This window comes from Malaclemys terrapin, chromosome 4 (assembly GCF_027887155.1).
Source record: "Malaclemys terrapin pileata isolate rMalTer1 chromosome 4, rMalTer1.hap1, whole genome shotgun sequence".
NCBI classification, from domain to species: Eukaryota; Metazoa; Chordata; order Testudines; family Emydidae; genus Malaclemys; species Malaclemys terrapin.
The window spans coordinates 41,109,217-41,130,322 of record NC_071508.1 but is presented as its reverse complement, the minus strand read 5'-3'; the positions used below and the strand labels follow the sequence as shown (position 1 = coordinate 41,130,322).

Sequence of the window (21,106 nt, the reverse complement as noted above, 5' to 3'; positions counted from 1 at the left end):
TTTTCTTTGCGATTACTTTCTAAGCAGCTTCGGAAGCAAATTTTGTATTATGCCTGAGCATGCTGAATAGATTGCTAACTACTACAACATCAGATAGCCATCTTTCTGTGCAGAGATTATTCATGACAGGAATGGGAAAAGAGGTTTGCATTACCTTCTCTTCTGGGAGGTCCATCCTGCAAGGTGCTGAGCCCACTGGATTGGCCACAATCCAGCTAAGAACTTATTTGAAGTCAATGGGGCTGGTCAGATGCCTAAGTGCTTAGCTGGGTTGAGGTGAGAGTGTTCAGCACCTCTCACATTCAAGCTCTATGCCTGTATTTTGTGTACAAATTGTCATTTATTTACAGCAGAAATCTGTCTTATAAGTCTGTAGAACGCCTGGTGTATTTTTGAGTGCTACATAAATAGTCAAATTATATGTACCATTTTTCATGAGCAAAAACCTCCCTGGTTTCAAACAGTGCTTACTAAAAAACCTGGGTACATTCTGTTTAAGATGAACACAAAACTAACAACAAGTCAGAAACCGAAGAATCAAAAATTCACATGCTGGGATACACACTGGATTCTAGAGAAACCAGGACCAGAGCAATCAAGAATACATGGCACTGAAATAAACTTACAAAATTCATCCATATCAACTTCTTCCACTGCATGAATGCCTGTCAAGTGAGCAATTCGGCCTTGGATTCTAGTCCTCTTGTATCCACTGGTTTTCTCAACTCTCTCAATCATCTGCTGCTGACGGTCAATCCAGTACAAGTGATTCCCCAACACAGTCAGTCCCATTGGCTGCAGGATGTTGGAATCCTCCAGTGTCACACGGTTAGCTCCTGAAACAATCAAAAGCTAAAGCAAATATAGGTTTTGCAAAGACAAACTTTTGTCTCACCTTTTCTTTTCTCTTTTATAATAAAGTGTACTTGTTTCCAAAACACGCTTTATCCTTCAAACAGTCTTATTATCATGAATGAATTTTGAATAATTTTTTTTTGATCCAGTGCAACTGGAAATGTTTCCATGGGCTAAATTTAAAAAAAAAAAAAAATTCACTTTCAAGTACTGACAGGCAAGCTCTACTCTCAGACATGTATATATTGAGCTACCAATGGGAACCATCTGTGGGCAGTAGAGGTTAGAATTTTCCCCTACAAGCTAAGGTGTCATGGAAGTTATTTCTTGAGAGAGGTATTCAATTTTTTTAAAATAGTACTTATGAGTTTTCCATTAAAAATCTACGTTGAACATTACATACTTATGCTATTCTTTAACAACAGAAGCTGATAATTCATTGGCATCACAGTGACTGGTGGTATTTAAAAATCCTAGGTACATTTAATATTATATACATAAACACTCATACATAATACACACAGGTACATACATACACACACACAACATTAAAATAACTCAGTGTTAAGCACATTAAGGTTGCAAAGTTAAGCATTCAAAAGTTAGAAAATGCCAAATTTGAGGTTGCCCGTGTAATCTTTATTCACCCTGTTGGTGCATATACACTATGATACAGTCTTTAAATACATGATCACAGTCTTTTTTCTACAGGATCCCTGCCTCATTCTGGGCACAGAGAATGAATCAGGGCTGCGGAGAGAATGAAGCTATTTGTAAGATCCCTGCTTCATTTCCTCTAGAAGCTGGAAGCTCTGTAGGGCACAGCGCAGGGGCCTGCAAATGGCTTTGTTGTTTTTTTCCCCAGTAGTGATTTCCTACAACATTCAGCAGCTCTTCCTATTTCCTGCTTTCTGCCCTGTACACCAGTTGTCAGCAGCAGACACCCCACTCCACCCAGCAACTTCCCAACTGCAAAGGGCAAAAGCCAGCTCAGTTGCTGAGATGCAGGGCATCAAAGCTCCTGCTGCAGAGGGCAGCCTCAGGAACAGAGGGAGGGAGGTACTGAGGGGGAAATGAGGCAGATGGTTTATTCAGGCCACAGTCAGAGCCTTGAAAATGGAGATGAAGAGAAAGTGCTTGATGGAGGAAGGCGGCAAAGCGACAGGCAGTGACAAGATAAGTCTGATCAATGATGGGGCATGAGAGTATAGATGAGCTTGGAAGTGGGGAGAGGTTGAATGGAGAGAGAAGCAGGCTCTAAGACAGGAAGGAGAAAGATGAGGGGACAGTGTGGAAAGAATGGACAAGACAAAGATGGTGAGGGGGAACACACTCATAATACAAAACCAGTGTCAGTATTTCAACAACGATCTCAGACGTCTTACTTCCACAGGAGAGAGATTCTAGGCTCACTTTCCAAGCGCCTGACCCTCATAAAGTAGTAAGAAACGGTGCTGAATTTAAAACTAACATTTCCAGGCATCTAAGGCAGAGCTGTTGTCACCTCTAGAGCATTTTACGGTGTTTGAAAATGGTTACTAAGAAGAACTGAGTTAACTGACTCTACAGACCAGGGCATACCCCGTTAACCATCATGTCAGCTAACCATGACTGAGCCCTCAACGCAGCAGGATTTAATTGTGGTTCGTTGACGTCATGCTGACCATGATTTGTCCTGGTCTGCACTGACAAGTCTGCTGTGGTCAGTGCATGCGAACGCTGTAGCATTTTGTATTGCAGCCCAGTCTACATTTAGACTGTAAGCTCCAAGGGGCAGAGAGAGTCTCTCCCTCTACATTTGTAGAATGCCTTGCATGAAACTGTCCGAGGCTTGGTTTGGGCCTCTACCTACTACGAGAATACAAGTTATTATTTACTACCACTTCTACTAATAATAAATTAATGCAGTATACACCTGCAAAGGGAGAGGTAAAGGCACAAATACTGTTGTATGCTAAACAATGTCCATATGGATGCATCTGAAAACTGGCCACATTCTACTTCCTACCTCCATATACCATTTCCTTCATACTTCCTTTCACCTGCCCAATCATCCTAACTTTAGTGTCTGGAAGAAATGGGATAAAAATCAAAGTGGTGTTTCACCTCTAAAAAACAACAACAACAACAAAATCAAATAATCTGTCCTATCATTCAAAACACTCTGAGCTAACATTTAAAATTAGTTAAAAGAAAAATACATTTGTGACTGCTTTTAACCTTTACTGTTGGCAGTCTGATAGTGTTTATTGTACCATTTTTGTGAAAGGTGCTTAAACAAGTTGTAACTTTTTTTGTATTTTTTTTCCATAATGACAGTCCCTGAATCATTCTCTTACGTCAGAGAAACCACTTGCAGGCAGTTCCTGCCTATGTGTACCAGATGTGTTCCACAAGAAATGACAAGTGTAATGGACAATGTGAGTCAGTGGTATCTCTGCTCTAAGATTGAATTATGGAATAATGATAATTGTGACTAACTTGCTCTTTTCCTCTCTGGCATTTAAACTTTTTTTTTTTAATGCCCACAAAATAAGATTACAGACTTTGGATACACAGTAAAAACATTAATCATCACTAGATTCAAATAATTTGCTGAATAAATTACTTAAGAGCTCAGCCATGCATGCAAATATAACATTTCTTTCAATTACAGCTGCTATTAAATTTGTTCAGAAGATTACAGCACACAAAGACTATTACTATACTGCTAAATGGAGCACTGACTGATACACGCAGATTATTTTAAATTAAAGGGAAATTATATGGAGGTCAAGAATTTCCAGCTCCTTCTGATTAATTCTCTCACACATTTAGGCAATACTAACTCTCTCCAGTGGCAAATAACTAGTGCTAGTAAGGTTTATGGAAGAAATGCATTCAATCTTTGTCTAGTGTTGACTGCTTCCCTTTGTACTGGGCCACTGAAAATGGGGTGGGGGGAAGGGGACCTCCTGTAATGCTGTAGTACCAGGAGTACATATCACAGTGTTGAGCAGAGAATTGAGAGAATACAGTAAAACCGATTCCAAAACCATGATCCATGGACCAACAGCTGGTGGTCCACAGAGAGCTTAGGGCCTCAATGCAAATAGTAGCCTCTCCATTGATTTCACTGGGGATTGGCTCAGGCTCTGAAGGCTGAGCCTTACTTCTGAGGCTTTCCCCCCAAAACATGCAGATTTGAGTGATTTAGAAATGCAAAAGAACAACAAAAAATGGATGGGAAGAAGGTGCTGGACCTGCAGTCTGGGGGGACTAAGCGCTGGGACCTTGATCCTGCAAAACGTGGAACACCCTTAACTCACATTGGAGTCAATGGGACTGGAGTTCTCAGTGCCTCTCAGAAATGCTTGGCACCTTGCAGAACTGGGCCCTGGGTGCTGAGTCAGCACAGTGAGGTTCAGTTATGCTCAGACACCACGGTATTGGCCTACATTATAAACACCCAGATAGACCGATTTCTCAACAGAAGCAGTAATAAATTGAAGGAACCTTTTTATTCCATTAACAATTTTATATTTAAAAACATTAAACATTGGCCAAATTCATTTAAAATTAAAAATAAAGTTGATGTTTCCTGTCCTGAAATGGTTCAAGTTTCACATCATCAACAGCGTCTCCCCCTTTCACAAACAAGTAAGAGGCTGCCTCTCTCCCAGTGACTTACTGCAGAGGTGCCTGAGCTGAAGTCCTAGTGGGGTTGCTGGCAGGGTGTTCTTTGCTAGGAGCTGTATAGCCTTTTGGAACTGTTTCCTGTACCCAGGTCTGAGACAGCCTGAGTTTGGTAGCTTGCAGAAGCACTGGAAAACCAAATGTTTTCACTTCCTTGGTGGGACAGAACTGTGTTGGGGATTGTGTGTGGAGGATGACTAATGAGTCTATACATGGTACTCCTTTGACCCCCATCCCTGTGGTATCTGAGGACCTCACAATCTTAACATATTGATGCTCACAAATATGTCTGTGAGATAGGGAAGTACTATTGTCCTCATTTTATAGATGGAGAACTGAGGCATAGAGAGACTAAGGGGCATGCCCAAGATTACACAGGAAGTCCATGGCCAAGCAGGGAACTGAAGCTGGGTTTCCCAAGTCCCAGGCTACTGCCCCAACCATAGGACAATACTTACTCCATGTATGTTACTGTTATATTGTCGCTGGGTTATTTGATCATGGGTCATTTACAGCTCTAGATAGTCATCAGAGATTTTTTAAAAGAGCACCTCAGGGTGCTGAGAGCTCTGGATGGGCACCTCTGTATTGTAGTTTAGAAAAAAAAAGAATGAATAAATAAAAATAGTTTCTCAGTAGTGTTCTCCTTCTGGTTAAGTAATAAAAATGATAATGAAAAACATGTTACAAGTAAAAGAAGTATCTAATTTCCTTAGTAATTAAACACTTTGATTTCCAGTATGAAATAAATGTGTAATCTTTTTAAGGTGGAAATTAGAATTCAAATTAAAAAAAAAAAAAAAACCTTATGAAAAGCTTGAAGGACAAATAATTCCTCTATTTACATTTTCATCGAATACGAAGTATTTGTTCTGACCTCAAATAAAATTTTTCAAACTCTTTCAGCTATTTAAAACTAAAATAAAATAAACAGGTTATATCACCTGGCGGCAGACTGAAGTTGTTTGCAAAGTCTTATGAGATTCCAAAAAGCATCAATAACTCAAAGCTGGTGGGGGAAGGCAGGGCACGGGGGTAAACCCTTGGTTATGAAAATGAAAGTCCTACAGACAAGACTATGTAACACCTTCCCTGAAAGTTAAACACTGGACAGCTTAGTTGCTGTTCTGCCACTTTCAACACCGTGCTGTAAAATATCTGGATTTGGTGAAAGTTTAAAAAATGGGTCATCTCCTTAATTCTGCGAGAGGGAAAGGATACCTGGCACTTCCTAATCAGAATAAAATATACAACACAACCTTTTGATCTGATTTTTCATGATCACCTCAGTTTACAATTAAAATCCTTTTGTGTGTGTGTTTTTGTTTTAACTTGTTTTGCCCAATGCACAATTTATTTCTTACGGTCTCATTCAAGCCAAGGTCCTTTTGGCTGTTGATTCTCTTCACGGCTTGCAAAATGAGAATACAAAGCATTTTTAAACACAAAAATGTGCTGTTAACTTTTCAAAAATCAACAGCTCAATGGATCAAATTACAGTGAGCTCAGCTGGATCAAACATACCCATATCTCTCTGGCTACGAGAGGCATATCCTCTGGTTAATCAACATTACAGATTTTCTTTTATCCCTACAGTTTTCCCCTTTCATCTTCTCTATAGCATCTTATTTTCTAGCTGTTTCCCCTTAACGTTCATCAAATAAATATATGTTGTAAGCACTGATTCAAGACTAAGCAGAGGAAGTTTAGTTTTTCTTGTAACACGATCCACCTAATTTAAGGTGCTACATCTGTAGTGTTTGGATGAAGTTCTTTAGGGGAACACAGACCAGCTACAATGGAAGCCACAGTGTGCTATCCCCTGCCAAAACTATGACTACTGCATGCTGGTCATCATTCACCTAGTACCACCTGAGTCCTAATAAACATACCACTTAGCAAACAAAAAAAGAAATGAAAAAAAATTAACAGATCGCTTTCCTGAGGAACCAACAATGCATTATAATTAGGGCTTCTGTTTTTAAGGGTTTATTAATTTCATTTTTGGGTTTTTTTTTTTTTAAAGCAATTTTTGAGTTCCATCTAGATGTCAAAAAATTGGGGGCTTTGAGGGCTCTCTCTTTGCATATGCACATAGTACTGGTTCAAACAACATTACATTAAAGCACATGAGGGAACCCTGACACGGCACCAGCAGGGTTTATATGGACAATTAATTCTCAGCATATTGGTGCACTTTAGAAACCCCCTCCCCATAGTTTAGATGGAACAGTAATGCAGACAAGCCCTGAGATACAAACCAGGGAGGAGTGATCACTTACATAAACAAACTGCACTGGGAAAGAGGTGAAGTCAACACAAATTGATTAACCATTTACAATGTTTTTCCAGTGTTTATTGGATAAACACCCTTTTTTTTAAAATTGGGAGCGTTTTATCGGTGTTTATCAGTTAAAACCTAAAATCGGAAGCCCAAATTATAATTTATGATTTGTATTGCAGTAGCACCTCCTGGCCCCAACGTGATAGGTGCTGACCGTACACAGAGACAGTCCCTGCCTTAAAGAGCTTACAATCCAAAAAGAAAACCTATCTGTCAACTAGCTTCAACTCAACACTGCAAACACTCTAAGTCTGGGTATTTTTGGTGAATATTTTGTATATATAAAAAAAACAAGGCCCAATTCTTTTGCATAGAGGGGATTTTAAAGGTGTTAGCCTTGAAGCAGAAACCCAAGTCATGCCTAGGTTTCTTGAATGCTACAAATATAAGCAAGTGCTAATTGACTGGGTCTCCTTTCCCTCTCTAATGGGTGTAGCTGGATTTAGCTTTCTCTTTAGAGGCAATACCAACACAGATTTGTTCACTGCCGTCCTCCCAGGTGCATTCCCCTACAGCCCTATCTCCTACTGATTTTTCTCATGCTTCTTTGGTGCATCTCTGACACTGCCTTCTCCCTCTTCCCCGCCCCACTTTATTACGGTAGGGCCGAAGACCAGCCAAGAGTGGGACCCAATTTTGCTAGGCCCTGTACAAAGAGCAATAGTCAGTCCCTACTTTGATCCCAATGTTTGTGTGTTCTGCCACACGACCCTCTCTCCTTTCACTACTGGCCTACTCCCTCCCTCTCTGTGCATTCTCATCCCAGAGCAGCACTACTCTTTCCACGGGTTAACTAAATGCTCTCTTGACTTCTGGTCTCTCTTCCAGTTCTGACACTTTCTGTGTCTCACCTTCCCAACTCTTCCCTTCCAATCCTGGAGTGATCTATTCCCCAGCCATTCCCACATTTCTATTACTGTCCTCCTACTGTGCACTGTGTACTCTACTCTCTGAACCCTGACTTGGATTCCGCCTCCTATTGATGACTTTGCCTCTAGCTCCTTAGTCCCAAACTCATTGCTCCCCTGACTCCGTCTCCATATGCTGCTTCCTCTAATCCACAGAGGATCAGAAGTGACTGACACTGAACTGGAAGGTAGCAAACATGAATACTTGTTGTACTGGTTCTGCTACTGACTCGCCAAGGGACCTTGGCCAAGTAGCCTAACTTCTCTATTCCTCAATGTCCCCAGCTGTACAATGGGAGCTCATAATGCTTATACAGCTTTGTCAAGCACTGAGATCTACAGATAAAGCCATGTATAAAAGCCAAGTAGTAGGAGTCTAATTAAAAGATGTGAAGTAGCATTGCTATAGCGCGAAATGTGATGACTTCATATGACTCCCACTGCTATGCTAAATCGGTATTCCAGACAAGCTATATTGTCACTCAGTTCAGAAGGATTAAAGTTTTTGGTGTGTGGGAAGGGTGCATGTGTACGTGAATTAAATGACTCTCTTGGTCTTGGCAATGCCCCTTTAAGTTATTGCCACTACAGTTACCTGCCATTGTCTGCACTGCCACTGATCAGCCTTTGGCGTTTAAAAGTCAGTTGTAACTACAGTAACTCCTCACTTAAAGTCGTCCCGTTTAACGTTGTTTCGTTGTTACCTTGCTGATCGATTAGGGAATATGCTCATTTAAAGTTGCGCAATGCTCCCTTATAACATCGTTTGGCAGCCGCCTGCTTTGTCCACTGTTTGCAGGAAGAGCAGTCCATTGGAGCTAGCTGGTGGAGGCTTGGAACCAGGGTGGACCAGCAGCCCCCCTATCAGCTCCCCCCTCCCCTAAGTTCCCTGTGCAGCAGTCGCCCAGCAGGCTACCAATTGCCGGCAGTTCAGCTGTCCCGCCCCCCATTGCCATGTGCTGCTCCTGCCCTCTGCCTTGGAGCTGCTCCCCGAGCCTCCTGCTTGCTGTATGGAGGGAGGGTGTGCAGAAGAAGGGGGCTAATGTCAGGGTGTCCCTCTCCCCCCTGCTCCTGCACCCCGCTTACCCCCATCTCCAAAGAGCAGGGGGGACACACGACAGGGCTCAGGACGGAGGGAGCTTCCTAGCAGCAGCTGCTAATTAAGATCTCAACTTGCTAATTAACTTAACAAGGCAGTGTACTTAAGAGTGCAGTCAGCATACTCAAAGGGGAAATGCGCATCTCTCTCTCTCTCTCTCTCACACACACACACACACACACACACACACACAGTGTGTGTCTCTGTCTGCCATGCTGTCACCCCTCCCTCCATTCCTGCTGCCTTGTAGAGCGTGAGGCTACATTAACAACGAGTTAACCCTTGAGACCTCAGCCAATTGCTAGTTCATCATTTAGCAGTGAGGCATTCCTTGGGAAATATCCCACCATCTGACTTCACCACCTCAACCAAGCTTCACAATCATCATTGCTGTGTACAGTATTAAATTATTTAAAACTTAGAGCGAGAGTATATAGTCTTTTGTCTGGCAAAAAAAAAAAAAAAAACATTTCCCTGGAACCTAACCCCCCTCATTTACATTAATTCTTATGGGGAAACTGGATTCGCTTAATATCGTTTTGCTTAAAGTCGCATTTTTCAGGACCATAACTACAACGTTAAGTGAGGAGTTACTGTACAGTAATTGAAAAAAACAGAACACACAGGTTTGGTGCTAATGTCCTTTAAGAGGTTTATAGGCTCTGTCGATGTATGTGCTGCAAAGGAGAGAGCCCGTTACTGATAATTTCTGCAGCAACCTGCACAAAATAGGCATTGCTAGAGTTAGAAGATGCCCTTCGGGTCTGTGTCAGAGAAGGACTATACACACTATAAATACCCAATGTTCAGCGTGCTTAGCTACCGCGTACCTGACAAATCACAGCTTTCAATGCGTTTGAGATCTGCGTCCACCCAGAAGAGTTTCCCAAGCTTGTTGTCAATTACCAGCGCCACGGGTCGGATCAGCCCTGTACTAAAGAGCACTTCTCGTTCCGTGCCGTCCAGGGCTGCGCGCTCTATCTTCGGGGCTCGCTCTTGCATGTTGGTGAAGTACATGTACCTGATAAAAAATATAGACACCAGCCTCTTAAACCAAGACTTTTGGGGGCAGGGGTTTAATTATAGTTGTATCATAGTTTCTTTTAAACCTAATGAGTGCTATTGAGCCCTTCTTCCCCAGGCTCAGTTCTCAGCAATGCTCACAAAAAATCCTGCCTTCTCTATAAGACTCCTCTCCTTTCACTGCATGAAAAAAATCCCAATAAGATTAACAAGATTGATGCTCCCAGAGGAAGAGAAACACTGCTTAGAATGGTACTACTCTGAGCAGTTCATTTCACAGGTCAAGAATCACTACTGAATTCAGGTCTCCTGGTAGTCACCACATTCACTGTTCCTTAATCCTTAAGACTTTTTAAAAAAAATTCAAGCATGGATTTATTTTAAAATGGGTTGAAAGCATGGCTGGAAAGGTGGAGGCTAATGAGTCAGAGTGTTTCAGGAATCATCCTGGAAAACCAAATTCCCATTTTAATTGCAAAAGCACAGACTAAAGATTTCCTTTTCTAACTATGAAATATGTCCTTGCGAATTGGTCCCAATAAAATTGAAGACTTACCTATCTCTAATATCCCCTCCCACACTAGCTTCTAAAATGGGTTAGAGATATTAGGCACTGTATACAAACATACCCTAGTTGAACAGTAAGTCAACAACCCTGAAAATGTTCCACAGATTTTCTCAGAACCGCTGTATCCACATGGATATGGAATATTGTCACTCAACATCTGTCAGACATATGATTCTTAAGCCATTTTAATAGTAGTCAGGAAGTTGGGCATTTAACTTATTAAAGAGAATGGTAAAAGGGCTCATTCTTCACCTATTTCAAGCAAAAGCAATAGAGACGTGGTACCCTGAATATAACCAAAACTGCTATGCAGCAAAACAATTCCTTTTATTTCAGCTGCTTGTGGAAAATCTATCCAGCACATCCTCCTGTTTTAAATTTATATCAAAAATTTTTAAAATATAATTGTAAAACATTCTTCAGGCAGAACTGGCCTTAAAATATACAGGTTCAAAATGTAAAGGAATACATCTGCTTTGATCTGATTGCACTAGCTGTTATTGTGATGTTTCCACACGACAGAGGACTGAATTGTTCCTGAACACACTATTTCCTGAAAAACTAAACATTATAGTCCAGATCCTCAACTGTAAAATCAACAGAGCTCTGCTGATTCAAAGCAACTGAGGATCTGGCCTTAAATGAATAAACACACTATACTTGTGCATACACACACACACACAACTATGGATACACATATGCACTATTCACTCAATCTCAAAGCATGGAAAAAGACTCACCCTCGCTCTGCATTGACTACTATGGCTCTTGGCTTGTCATGATCTCCTTTTAACACCATTCCAATTGGTTCTCCATTAAGTCTGTGAACACTGATTGAATTTGTGGCCTCACAGGTCCAGTACAAGGTATGGCTGTAAATATCAATACTCAGGTCATGCGGCTGCTTCTCTGGATTTTGGCTTTGGTTTGGAGTGCTCATGACAGTGAAAGGCTATGGGACAACAAGAACAACAAAAAAAGAATACCCATTAAGACAAGAACTGTGAAAACATGTAATTTTCATTACGGGGTAATTTGATAATCTACAAATATCTGAAACAATCAGGAAGGAAATTATTTAGGGAGGAAAAACTAGAAGAAATAGAATGAAGCTGAGCGAAAAAAATGTGCTATGGATTAGGGACAATATCTGGACAAAAAGTCATTAAGATTATGCAAAGTCTCCATCACTGGAATTAATCAAAATTAGCCTGAATAGAACAATGGTGAATGTGGCATAGGGAACAGTGTTTTGTATTAGCAGGGGAATGGGCTAGATGACTTAAAGACAAGATGATGCAGAGCCAACAACACTCTCTCTCTCTCTCTCTCTCTCTCTCTCTCTCTATATATATATAAATAAAAACAGGCAGAGCTTTATTCATAGCCCAAACTGAGTTAATGGAAAAAAGAAACAGTAGGGTTTGGAAAAAAATAAATAAAATACATTGCATTTTTACAATTCGGTTTTAATATTCTGAGATGTGCTTAAAGATAAGGTAAGGAATTATTTTTATGTATATAAATTTTCATCTTGATGGCATGTAATGAAATATAAATTAAAAAAAAAAATCAAAGCTATTATTTTCCTTAGCCAAGAAAAGCTTTACCCAGAAATGGAAAAATAATATCCAGTATCTATGCAAAATTCATGGAACAGGAAATTCAGCAAAACAAAATTAAAGAAAGTTGTAAACTACAAAGCCAAATTTCCGGAGAAGCTGCTGCTTCAAAGACCTTAACACCCTTTAATCAGTGCAATACAAGAGAAAAAACACAGCAAATTAATCTCCAATGCAATTTGCACCTGGGAAGTACCACCAAAGGGAAGCTACACTCCAACAATTAACACCTAGTGTCATCCAAAGAGCTTGTTCAGCACTTCCTCAAAAGTCCTCCGCCCCCAGCTAGTAATTCATTTTGACAACCCCCCACCTCCCCAAATCAAGGGCATCAATCAAAATAGCTTAGAATGTAAATTTTCTTTCTTGTTTGAAGGACATGAGTAATTTACAATGAGTTCTCTGAAAGCAAGAGAGATATAAGAACAGCCATACTGAATCAGACCAAAGGTCCATCTAGCCCAGTATCCTGTCTTTCTGACAGTGGCCAATGTCAGGTGCCCCAGAAGGAATGAACAGAACAGGTAATCATCAAGTGATTCATCCCCGTCACCAATTCCCAGCTTCTGGCAAACAGAGACTAGGGACACCATCCCTGCTCATCCTGGCTAATAGACATTGATGGATGTATCCTCCATGAATTTATCTAGTTCTTTTTTTTAAACCCTGTTATAGTCTTGGCCTTCACAACATCCTCTGGCAAGGAGTTCCACAAGTTGATTGTGCGTTGTGTGAAAAAATACTTCCTTTTGTTTGTTTTAAACCTGCTGCCTATTAATTTCATTTGGTGGCCCCTAGTTCTTGTGTTATGAGAAGGAGTAAATAACACTTCCTTATTTACTTTCTCCACCCCAGTCATGATTTTATAGACCTCTATCATATCCCTCCTTAGTAGTCTCTTTTCCAAACTGAAAAGTCCCAGTCTTATTAATCTCCCCTCATATGGCAGCCATTCCATACCCCTAATCATTTTTGTTGCCTTTTCTGAACCTTTTCCAGTTTCAATACATCTTTTTTGATAGGGGGTGACCACATCTGCACGCAGTATTCAAGATGTGGGCAAACCAGGGATTTATATAGAGGCAATATGATATTTTCTGTCTTATTATCTATCCCTTTCTTAATGATTCCCAACATTCTGTTTACTTTTTTGACTGCCGCTGCACATTGAGTGGATGTTTTCAGAGAACTATCCATAATGACTCCAAGATCTCTTTCTTGAGTGGTAATAGCTACTTTAGACCCCATCATTTTATATGTATAGTTGAGATTATGTTTTCCAATGTGCATTACTTTGCATTTATCAACATTGAATTTCATCTGTCATTTTGTTGTCCAGTCACCCAGTTCTGAGAGATCCTTTGGTAGCTCTTCTCAGTCTGCCTGGGACTTAACTATCTTGAGTAGTTTTGTATCTGCAAATTTTGCCACCTCACTGTTTACCCCTTTTTCCAGATAATTTATGAATATGTTAAAATAGGACTGGTGCCAGCACAGACCCCGGGGGCACACCACTATTACCTCTCTCCATTCTGAAAACTGACCATTTATTCCTACCCTTTGTTTCCTATCTTTAAATCAGGTACCAATCCATGAGAGAACTTTCCCTCTTATCCCATGACTGCTTACTTTGCTTAAGAGCCTTTGGTGTGGGACCTTGTCAAAGGCTTTCTGAAAATCTAAATACACTATATCCACTGGATCTCCCTTGTCCACATGCTTGTTGACCCCCTCAAAGAATTCTAGTAGATTGGTGAGGCATGATTTCCCTTTATAAAAAACATGTTGACTCTTCCCCAACAAATTATGTTCATCTATGTGTCTGACAATTTTGTTCTTTACTATAGTTTCAACCAGTTTACCCAGTACTGAAGTCAGGCTCACTGGCCTGTAATTGCTGCGGTCACCTCTGAGGCCCTTTTTAAAAATTGGTGGCACATTAGCTATCCTTCAGTCATTTGGTACAGAAGCTGATTTAAATGATAGATTACAGACTACAGTTAGTAGTCCTGCTATTTCACATTTGAGTTCCTTCAGAACTCTTGGGCGAATACCATCTGGTCCTAGTGACTTATTCCTGTTTAGTTTATCAATTTGTTCCCAAACCACCTCTAATGACACCTCAATCTGGGACAGTTCCTCAGATTTGTCACCTAAAAAGAATGGCTCAGGTTTGTGAATCTCCCTCACATCCTCAACTGTGAAGACCGATGCAAAGAATCCATTTAGTTTCTCCGCAATGGCCTTATCGTCCTTGAGTGCTCCTTTAGCATCTCCATTGTCCAGTGGCCCCACTGGTTGTTTAACAGGCTTCCTGCTTCTGATGTACTTTAAACAATTTTTTTTGCTATTACAGCTAGTCAAAGACTCAAAAAGTATTTCAAATTCTTTTTTGGCCTTCCTAATTATATTTTTACACTTCATTTGCTAGAGTTTATTCTCCTTTCTATTTTCCTCACTACGATTTAACTTCTGGTTTTTAAAGGATGCCTTTTTGCCTCTCACTGCTTCTTTTACTTTGTTGTTTAGCCACGGTGGCTCTTTTTTGGTTCTCTTACTATGTTTTTTAATTTGGCGAATATGTGTAAGTTGATCCTCTACTATGGTGTCTTTAAAAAGTTTCCATGCAGTTTGTAGGGATTTTACTTTTGGCACTGTACCTGTTAATTTCTGTTTCACTAACCTCTTCATTTTTGTGCAGTTCCCCTTTCTGAAATTAAATGCTAAAGTGTTGGGCCGCTGTGGTGTTTCCCCCACCACAGGGATGTTAAATTTAATTATATTATGATCACTATTACCAAGTGGTCCAGCTATATTCACCTCTTGGACCTGATCCTGTGCTCTACTTGGGACTAAATCAAGAATTGCCTCTCCTCTTGTGGGTTCCAGGACTAGCTGCTCCAAGAAGCAGTCATTGAACTTTATCTCTGCATCCAGTCCTGAGGTGATGTACCCAGTCAATATGGGGATAGTTGAAATCCCCCATATAGACAGGCAGTGTCAGCTCCATTTAAATCATGTCATGGAGGTCACAGGAGGCAAACAACAATGGAAGCTATATCTAGTCTACCTCAAAATTAATTTCATTGTGTATTATTTTAATTATATGTTTTACGAATCTGTTAAACTCTCAAAACTTGACACCTGTGTAACTGTGGACATTGTCTCTGAGTAGCAACACACTTTATCATCATCGTGCAAGCAATTGGAGTAAGAATTAAAGCCCTGAATGAGCAAAGCACTTAAGCATCTGCTCAAGCCCATCCTTATTCAGCAAAGCACTTGAGTATTTTTACAATTTGACTGCCATATATAAAAAGGGAAATAAAGATGTAGCAGGATACTGCAGGGCCCTCTTGGTTCCTGCCCCTGCTGTGCTGATGAAGTCACTCGGAGACCCTGGGATTCAGTAATGACTGGTGCCATTTATTTACAAGTTGTGCTGCCACCACCTTTTTACCATACACAGATTGAGTTCTAGAGTCTGCACCCAGGAGGGAAGAGCTATCTCTCTGCTTTCACTCCCTCTCCCAGCTTCCTTCCTCCCAGCCTTTTATACAGCCCCCGGCTAACTGGGCAGGAAGCTCTCTCCCTTTCACCAATTAGGTGCAGGTTTTCTCTAGCCAGCTCCAATTTACTTCCTTTAATGGGAGCTGGCATGACAGAGGGCTGAGTCAGCAGTTCTTGCCCAGCACCTTGTCACAAAAGACAACCTGGGAATTACAGACCAGTGAGCTGAACTTCTGGGATCTGTTCTGGGTCCAATTCTGTTCAATATCTTCATCAATGATTTAGATAATGGCATAGAGAGTACACTTATAACGTTTGTGGACAATACTAAGCTGGGAGGGGTTGCATGTGCTTTGGAGGATGGGATTAAAATTCAAAACAATCTGTACAAACTGGAGAAATGGTCTGAAGTAAATAGGATGAAATTCAATAAGGACAAATGCAAAGTACTCCACTTAGGAAGGAACAATCAGTTGCACACATACAAAATGGAAAATGACTGCCTAGGAAGGAGTACTGCAGAAAGGGTTCTGGGGTTTATAGTGGATAACAAGCTAAATATGAGTCAACAGTATAACGCTATTGGAAAAAAAAAATTAGCAGGAGTGTTGTAAGCAAGACATGAGAAGCAACTCTTCTGTTGTACTCGGTGCTGATTAGGCCTCAACTGGAGTATTGTGTCCAGTTCTGGGTGCCACATTTCAGGAAAGATGTGGACAAATTGGAGGAAGTCCACAGAAGAGCAACAAAAATGATTAAAGGTCTAGAAAACATGACCTATGAGGGAAAATTGAAAAAACAGAGTTTGTTTAGTCTGGAGAAGAGAAGACTGAGAGGGAACACATGATAACAGTTTTCAAAGTACATAAAAGGTTGTAACAAGAAGGAGGGAGAAAAAATGTTCTTCTTAACCTATGAGGATCGGACAAGAAACAAAGGGCTTAAATTGTAGCAAGGGAGGTTTAGGTTGGACATTAGGAAAAACTTCCTGTCAGGGTAGTTAAGCACTGGAATAAATTGCTCAGGGAGGTTATGGAATCTCCATCATTGGAGATCTTTAAGAGCAAGTTAAACAAAGACCTGTCAAGGATGGTCTAGATAATACTTAGTCCTGCCATGGGTGCAGGGGACTGTAGCAGATGACCTCTTAAGGTCCCTTCCAGTCCTACACTTCTATGATTGTATGTGATGTGTTTTTTATGGCTGAGACTGCGTTCTTAGTCCCAGGAATTTTTATAATGATATTATGCTCACCAAACTGTCATGTACAATGCTGATTTTTAAAAGTGTAATTACTGTGAAATAAAAAGAGTAAACTAGTGGTACCAGGCTAGAGTTTCTCTGACTGTCTTTGTACAACTATCACAGTTTTGAGGTTTGTAGTTTGTAATATATAAGCCATGTGGCAACACGCCTTATTTGACAGTATTCTGTTATTGTTCTTTGTATACAAATTAAGATCCTGATCCTGCAAATCCATAGGTACTACTCCCAGTGAGTAAATTTAAACAAGCACATGCGTTTTTGTAGGATCAGGGCTTAAGGTGATGGCTGCCTGGAAAACTTCAAGTATAAAATACATACTAAAAAAGATAATACACTAAATACACACACACAATATATATATATATTTATATACATGTATATATGTATATACACACACACACAAACTTGCCTGGGTACCATCATCTTTGGCTCTTTTAATAATGTTCTGACGTCCATCCACCCAATAAATCAGTTTATCTAAGGGATCATAATCAATGGCCTTGACATTTCTTAGACCATGCACCGGAAGAATGATATCTGGACTTTGCTGGTCATCTGGTATCATCCGACTGATTGCAGACTTCTGGCTAAACAGCAAGAAGCTGGTGGGTGCTGAAACAAGTCCAACAAAAAGCATAAGAAAAGAAAATGCAACATAACTCCCAAGTATACAGGTAGCAATCATTAGCCATGTAAAAAAATATTTAAAGGAAAAATTCTACAGGACTGAAGAGAAAAATCTAGAGGTGTGACAAACGATGACAAAACGATCACAAGTTGATATTCTTGCTATTAAATCTTAAGTCCCATTTTTGCTCAAAATTTCATAGTTTTGGAGGATAAGCCCAACACTATCTCACTGAGATATTATTTCCCTTCACTATCATGGAATACTCAAAATTACATAGGAGGCAACATGTGAATGGCATGATAATGCAGTCAGGCTAATAACAGTGAAGTTAGGAATCACACTACAGTCTTAAATGCAGGTACTCTTATGTGTCATCCCTGGCTTGTTAAAGGTGACATGACATTCCCATATTGCTTCTTTCTGATTCTGTACTTTTGGTGGTGGGGGAGTTAAGAGCTCGTTTGTTTTTCCCAAGCACATTTTCTTTTCTTGCTTGTTTTTTCATTAGAAACAAGCTGGATGAGCTATATGGACCATTGGATAACTAGCAGGATCATGACATCACACATACAGAGGAAGTGAAACCTGATTAATTGGGACGGGATGGGATTATTACCCAGAGGATTTAAAACCCTGTGTTTTTGTTTTTGCTAACACTTGTTTAACTAAAACACTTGGGAGAAAAGATACTTTTGTTTAGACTGTCACTCACATCCACCCATGCATTCAATTAAAGGCTGGGAAAGCTTCTAGTACACATCTGAGTCACCCCAGAAACACATCCAGCAAAACAAGACAGACTTGACAGTGCTGCTATTTCTAAGGCTTTAAAAAACCAACCAACCTTTCAGCTCTTCATTATGCATCATAGAAAGGGCACAAACCTTTTTTTCCCCCATTTGCCAGTCATCTTTAAAACCAATACCCTTGAGATGTATGTATATGAATCCTTCCCTTTCTATAGTAAAAGGCATCTGAAGCAGCAATGAGCTGCAAGTGCTTAAGAATATCGTAAGAAATAAAAGGACATACAACTGCAGTTTCTGCTGTTGGGATCCAAGGTATAGTGAGAGGCACACCCACATCTATACCCATTTGGTATGGCAAGGCACAATTGTCCACAGTGCCCATTGTTTTGCAGGCAGTCATTCAAGCCATCCTGGCGCGAAGAGTGAAAGACCAATATGTCCATCACAAAATCCAGATGTCCTTGAATTAGTGTCCGGTTCTTCCCATTGGTCTTGTCTGCTCTTTCTATACTATGAAGGTTCCAGTCTGTCCAGTAGATGTAATCACTGTACTGTGTTAGTCCAAATGGATGAGGTAGATCATCTGCTATTATTTCCCTTTCTTGACCTGAAAAAGTAACTTCATACTGTTAGCACTAATCATAAGCAGTAACCGAAACTCAGTTGCAAAAAAAGTGACAAAAGGGTTATTTAATCCTGTGCGACTAAAATGTAATTTTTTAACTCCTTTTATTTTTGAAAGATAATTTGCTACGGGTCAGTATCATGGAATTTGGGGTTCATAATTACACAATATCTTCCTCTGAAGAGGTAGCCACTAAGATCCAAATTCTGATGCCCTTTCTCCTACCAAGTAATATTTTACTTCAGAGGTAGTACCACGGGAACTATTAAGTATCAGGGGGTAGCCGTGTGAGTCTGAATCCACAAAAACAACAAGGAGTCCGGTGGTACCTTAAAGACTAACAGATTTATTTGAGCATAAGCTTTCGTGGATAAAAAAAACACTTCTTCAGATGCACTGGAACTACTGTCATTTTAAGAAACATTACTTTGTGTCAGAGGCTTAACACCCCAAACGGGATCCCGAGAAAGGTCTTTAAGAACACCCTGATCCCTGATAAATACTTGATCTGGATAAAAAATAAACTTAAAACACATACGAAACGAGTACTGTAAGCAACATGCTCCAAAGCACCATACAGATCATCTGGGGGAGTCAGTGATAAAGCTGATCCAGAGGAATTCTGAAGTTGGATTTAAGTTGTAAAAAACCCACAGTTGCAATGTAAGAAGATGCAGATATTCAAAATGATTTCCTGTATTCATGTGGAAGGAATCCTAACACTCCCACACATGACACTGCTTAATTACTAAAGTCCATAATCTAAGGTTTTATCACCTTCTGGAGCATCAGGTACTGGCCAAGGTAGACTAGATTAACCATTATGGAAAACCCCAGAGTACTGCAGTCAATGGAGCACTGACAGTTTACACCAGCTGAGGATGTACTACTAAATGTCTTCATGGTTTAAAATAATCTTTTTGATTTGTGTGTGTGTGTTGGGGGTGGGGGAATTTAAACCACCTCACTCACACATACACTCCTAAGATCTTTTGAATGCCCTGCTTTTTTTCATGAGTTGGCCTAGGCTAGGGGAGGAAAGAAAAGCTTAGACATGGGACTACAAAGCCATCTTACTACGATTTTTTTTTCTTTTAAATTTACTTACCCTAGGCAGAGAGTTACCAATGAACAAACTTTATTTGATCTAGCTGAGTTGAAATTTATGCTGTTTTTCGCTAGTTCCCAGGCTACGTAAACAAAACCCCAAAAAGGGGGTGTTTTTACATGCTGTGTAGTGTCTGAGAGCAGGCTGGGAACACCCCCTGTTCACAAATTTAAGATTGCTTTAGCCACTGCTGCTGTGCACTGGGCAGACATACTTCATCCCACACCTCCCACCCAGATTCTTTTCTGGACAGGATCCTCAGTGTGCATCACTGCATACTGCACGCAATGTTTTGTCACTTTACTTTCATCCAGTAACACTTCCCCTACCCAATGAGTTTGTTAAAATTCCACCCAGAGTTCTTACTAACCTCCTTACATGTCATTAACTATGTGTCACTGTCAACTTCAACAGTTCACTGTCTGCTTCCTTCTCCAAAGCGATCAATGTATTAACTGACCCTAGTCCCAGTGTTAGCACCAGTTTAATTTACCAGAGCTGATTTAATCTCATTCCAGTCTGAGAAGCAGCTATGAGTACTGAATTTCCCCTCAGTACCACAAAAAGTTTTTAATCCATTCCAGAAATCTGCCTCTTGCCCTCTGGCGATTTAATTCCCTTATCAATCTGATGAGGGATCCTATCGAAAGCTTTTATAAAAAATTTACTTGGAAGAAATAACCATAATAAAAATTTCAAGCAGTGACATACATTTGGTAGGGCATTTCTCATATACTTTCCACAGCGATGAATGTAAGAGTTACAATCGCTGAAAGCCATTGGAAAAGCTGTGGATTATGAAAGTCTTTGAGAATCAGAGAGCTATTTTATGATGCTTCAGAGGTTGTCTTCTCTCCCTCCTTCTCCCCGCCCCCCCGGTAGCTCATTTACTTACATCCTCTGTAACAGCAGCTCAAGCACTCACTGCCAGCCGACAACGGCAATGCTATATCACAGCCAGGATACAGCCCATCATGTACGTAAACCAGGGATGATACTGATCCTAATGATATATAAGTGGTTTCTAGTTTTTCTTTTCCATGTGTTTTTACCTGTGTCCATACAGGATTATTGAAGTAAATGCAGCTATGTTAAATTCAACATGTTTAGCTTAGGCACGGGT

The 21,106-nt window shown here is 40.3% G+C and overlaps 1 protein-coding gene across 2 annotated transcripts in view; it reads right to left on the bottom strand.

The window, feature by feature from the left end:
• The window catches only part of LRP5 (LDL receptor related protein 5), a 274,633-nt gene that overhangs the window by 23,363 nt on the left and 230,164 nt on the right, over positions 1-21,106 (bottom strand). For both annotated transcript variants that reach the window (XM_054026734.1, XM_054026735.1), the window contains exons 12-16: positions 18,534-18,857; positions 17,280-17,482; positions 11,213-11,424; positions 9,712-9,902; positions 627-836 (exon numbers count right to left, since the gene is read on the bottom strand). In XM_054026734.1, coding sequence (XP_053882709.1) covers positions 627-836; positions 9,712-9,902; positions 11,213-11,424; positions 17,280-17,482; positions 18,534-18,857 — 1,140 coding nt within the window. The remainder of the gene's footprint in view (positions 1-626; positions 837-9,711; positions 9,903-11,212; positions 11,425-17,279; positions 17,483-18,533; positions 18,858-21,106) is intronic.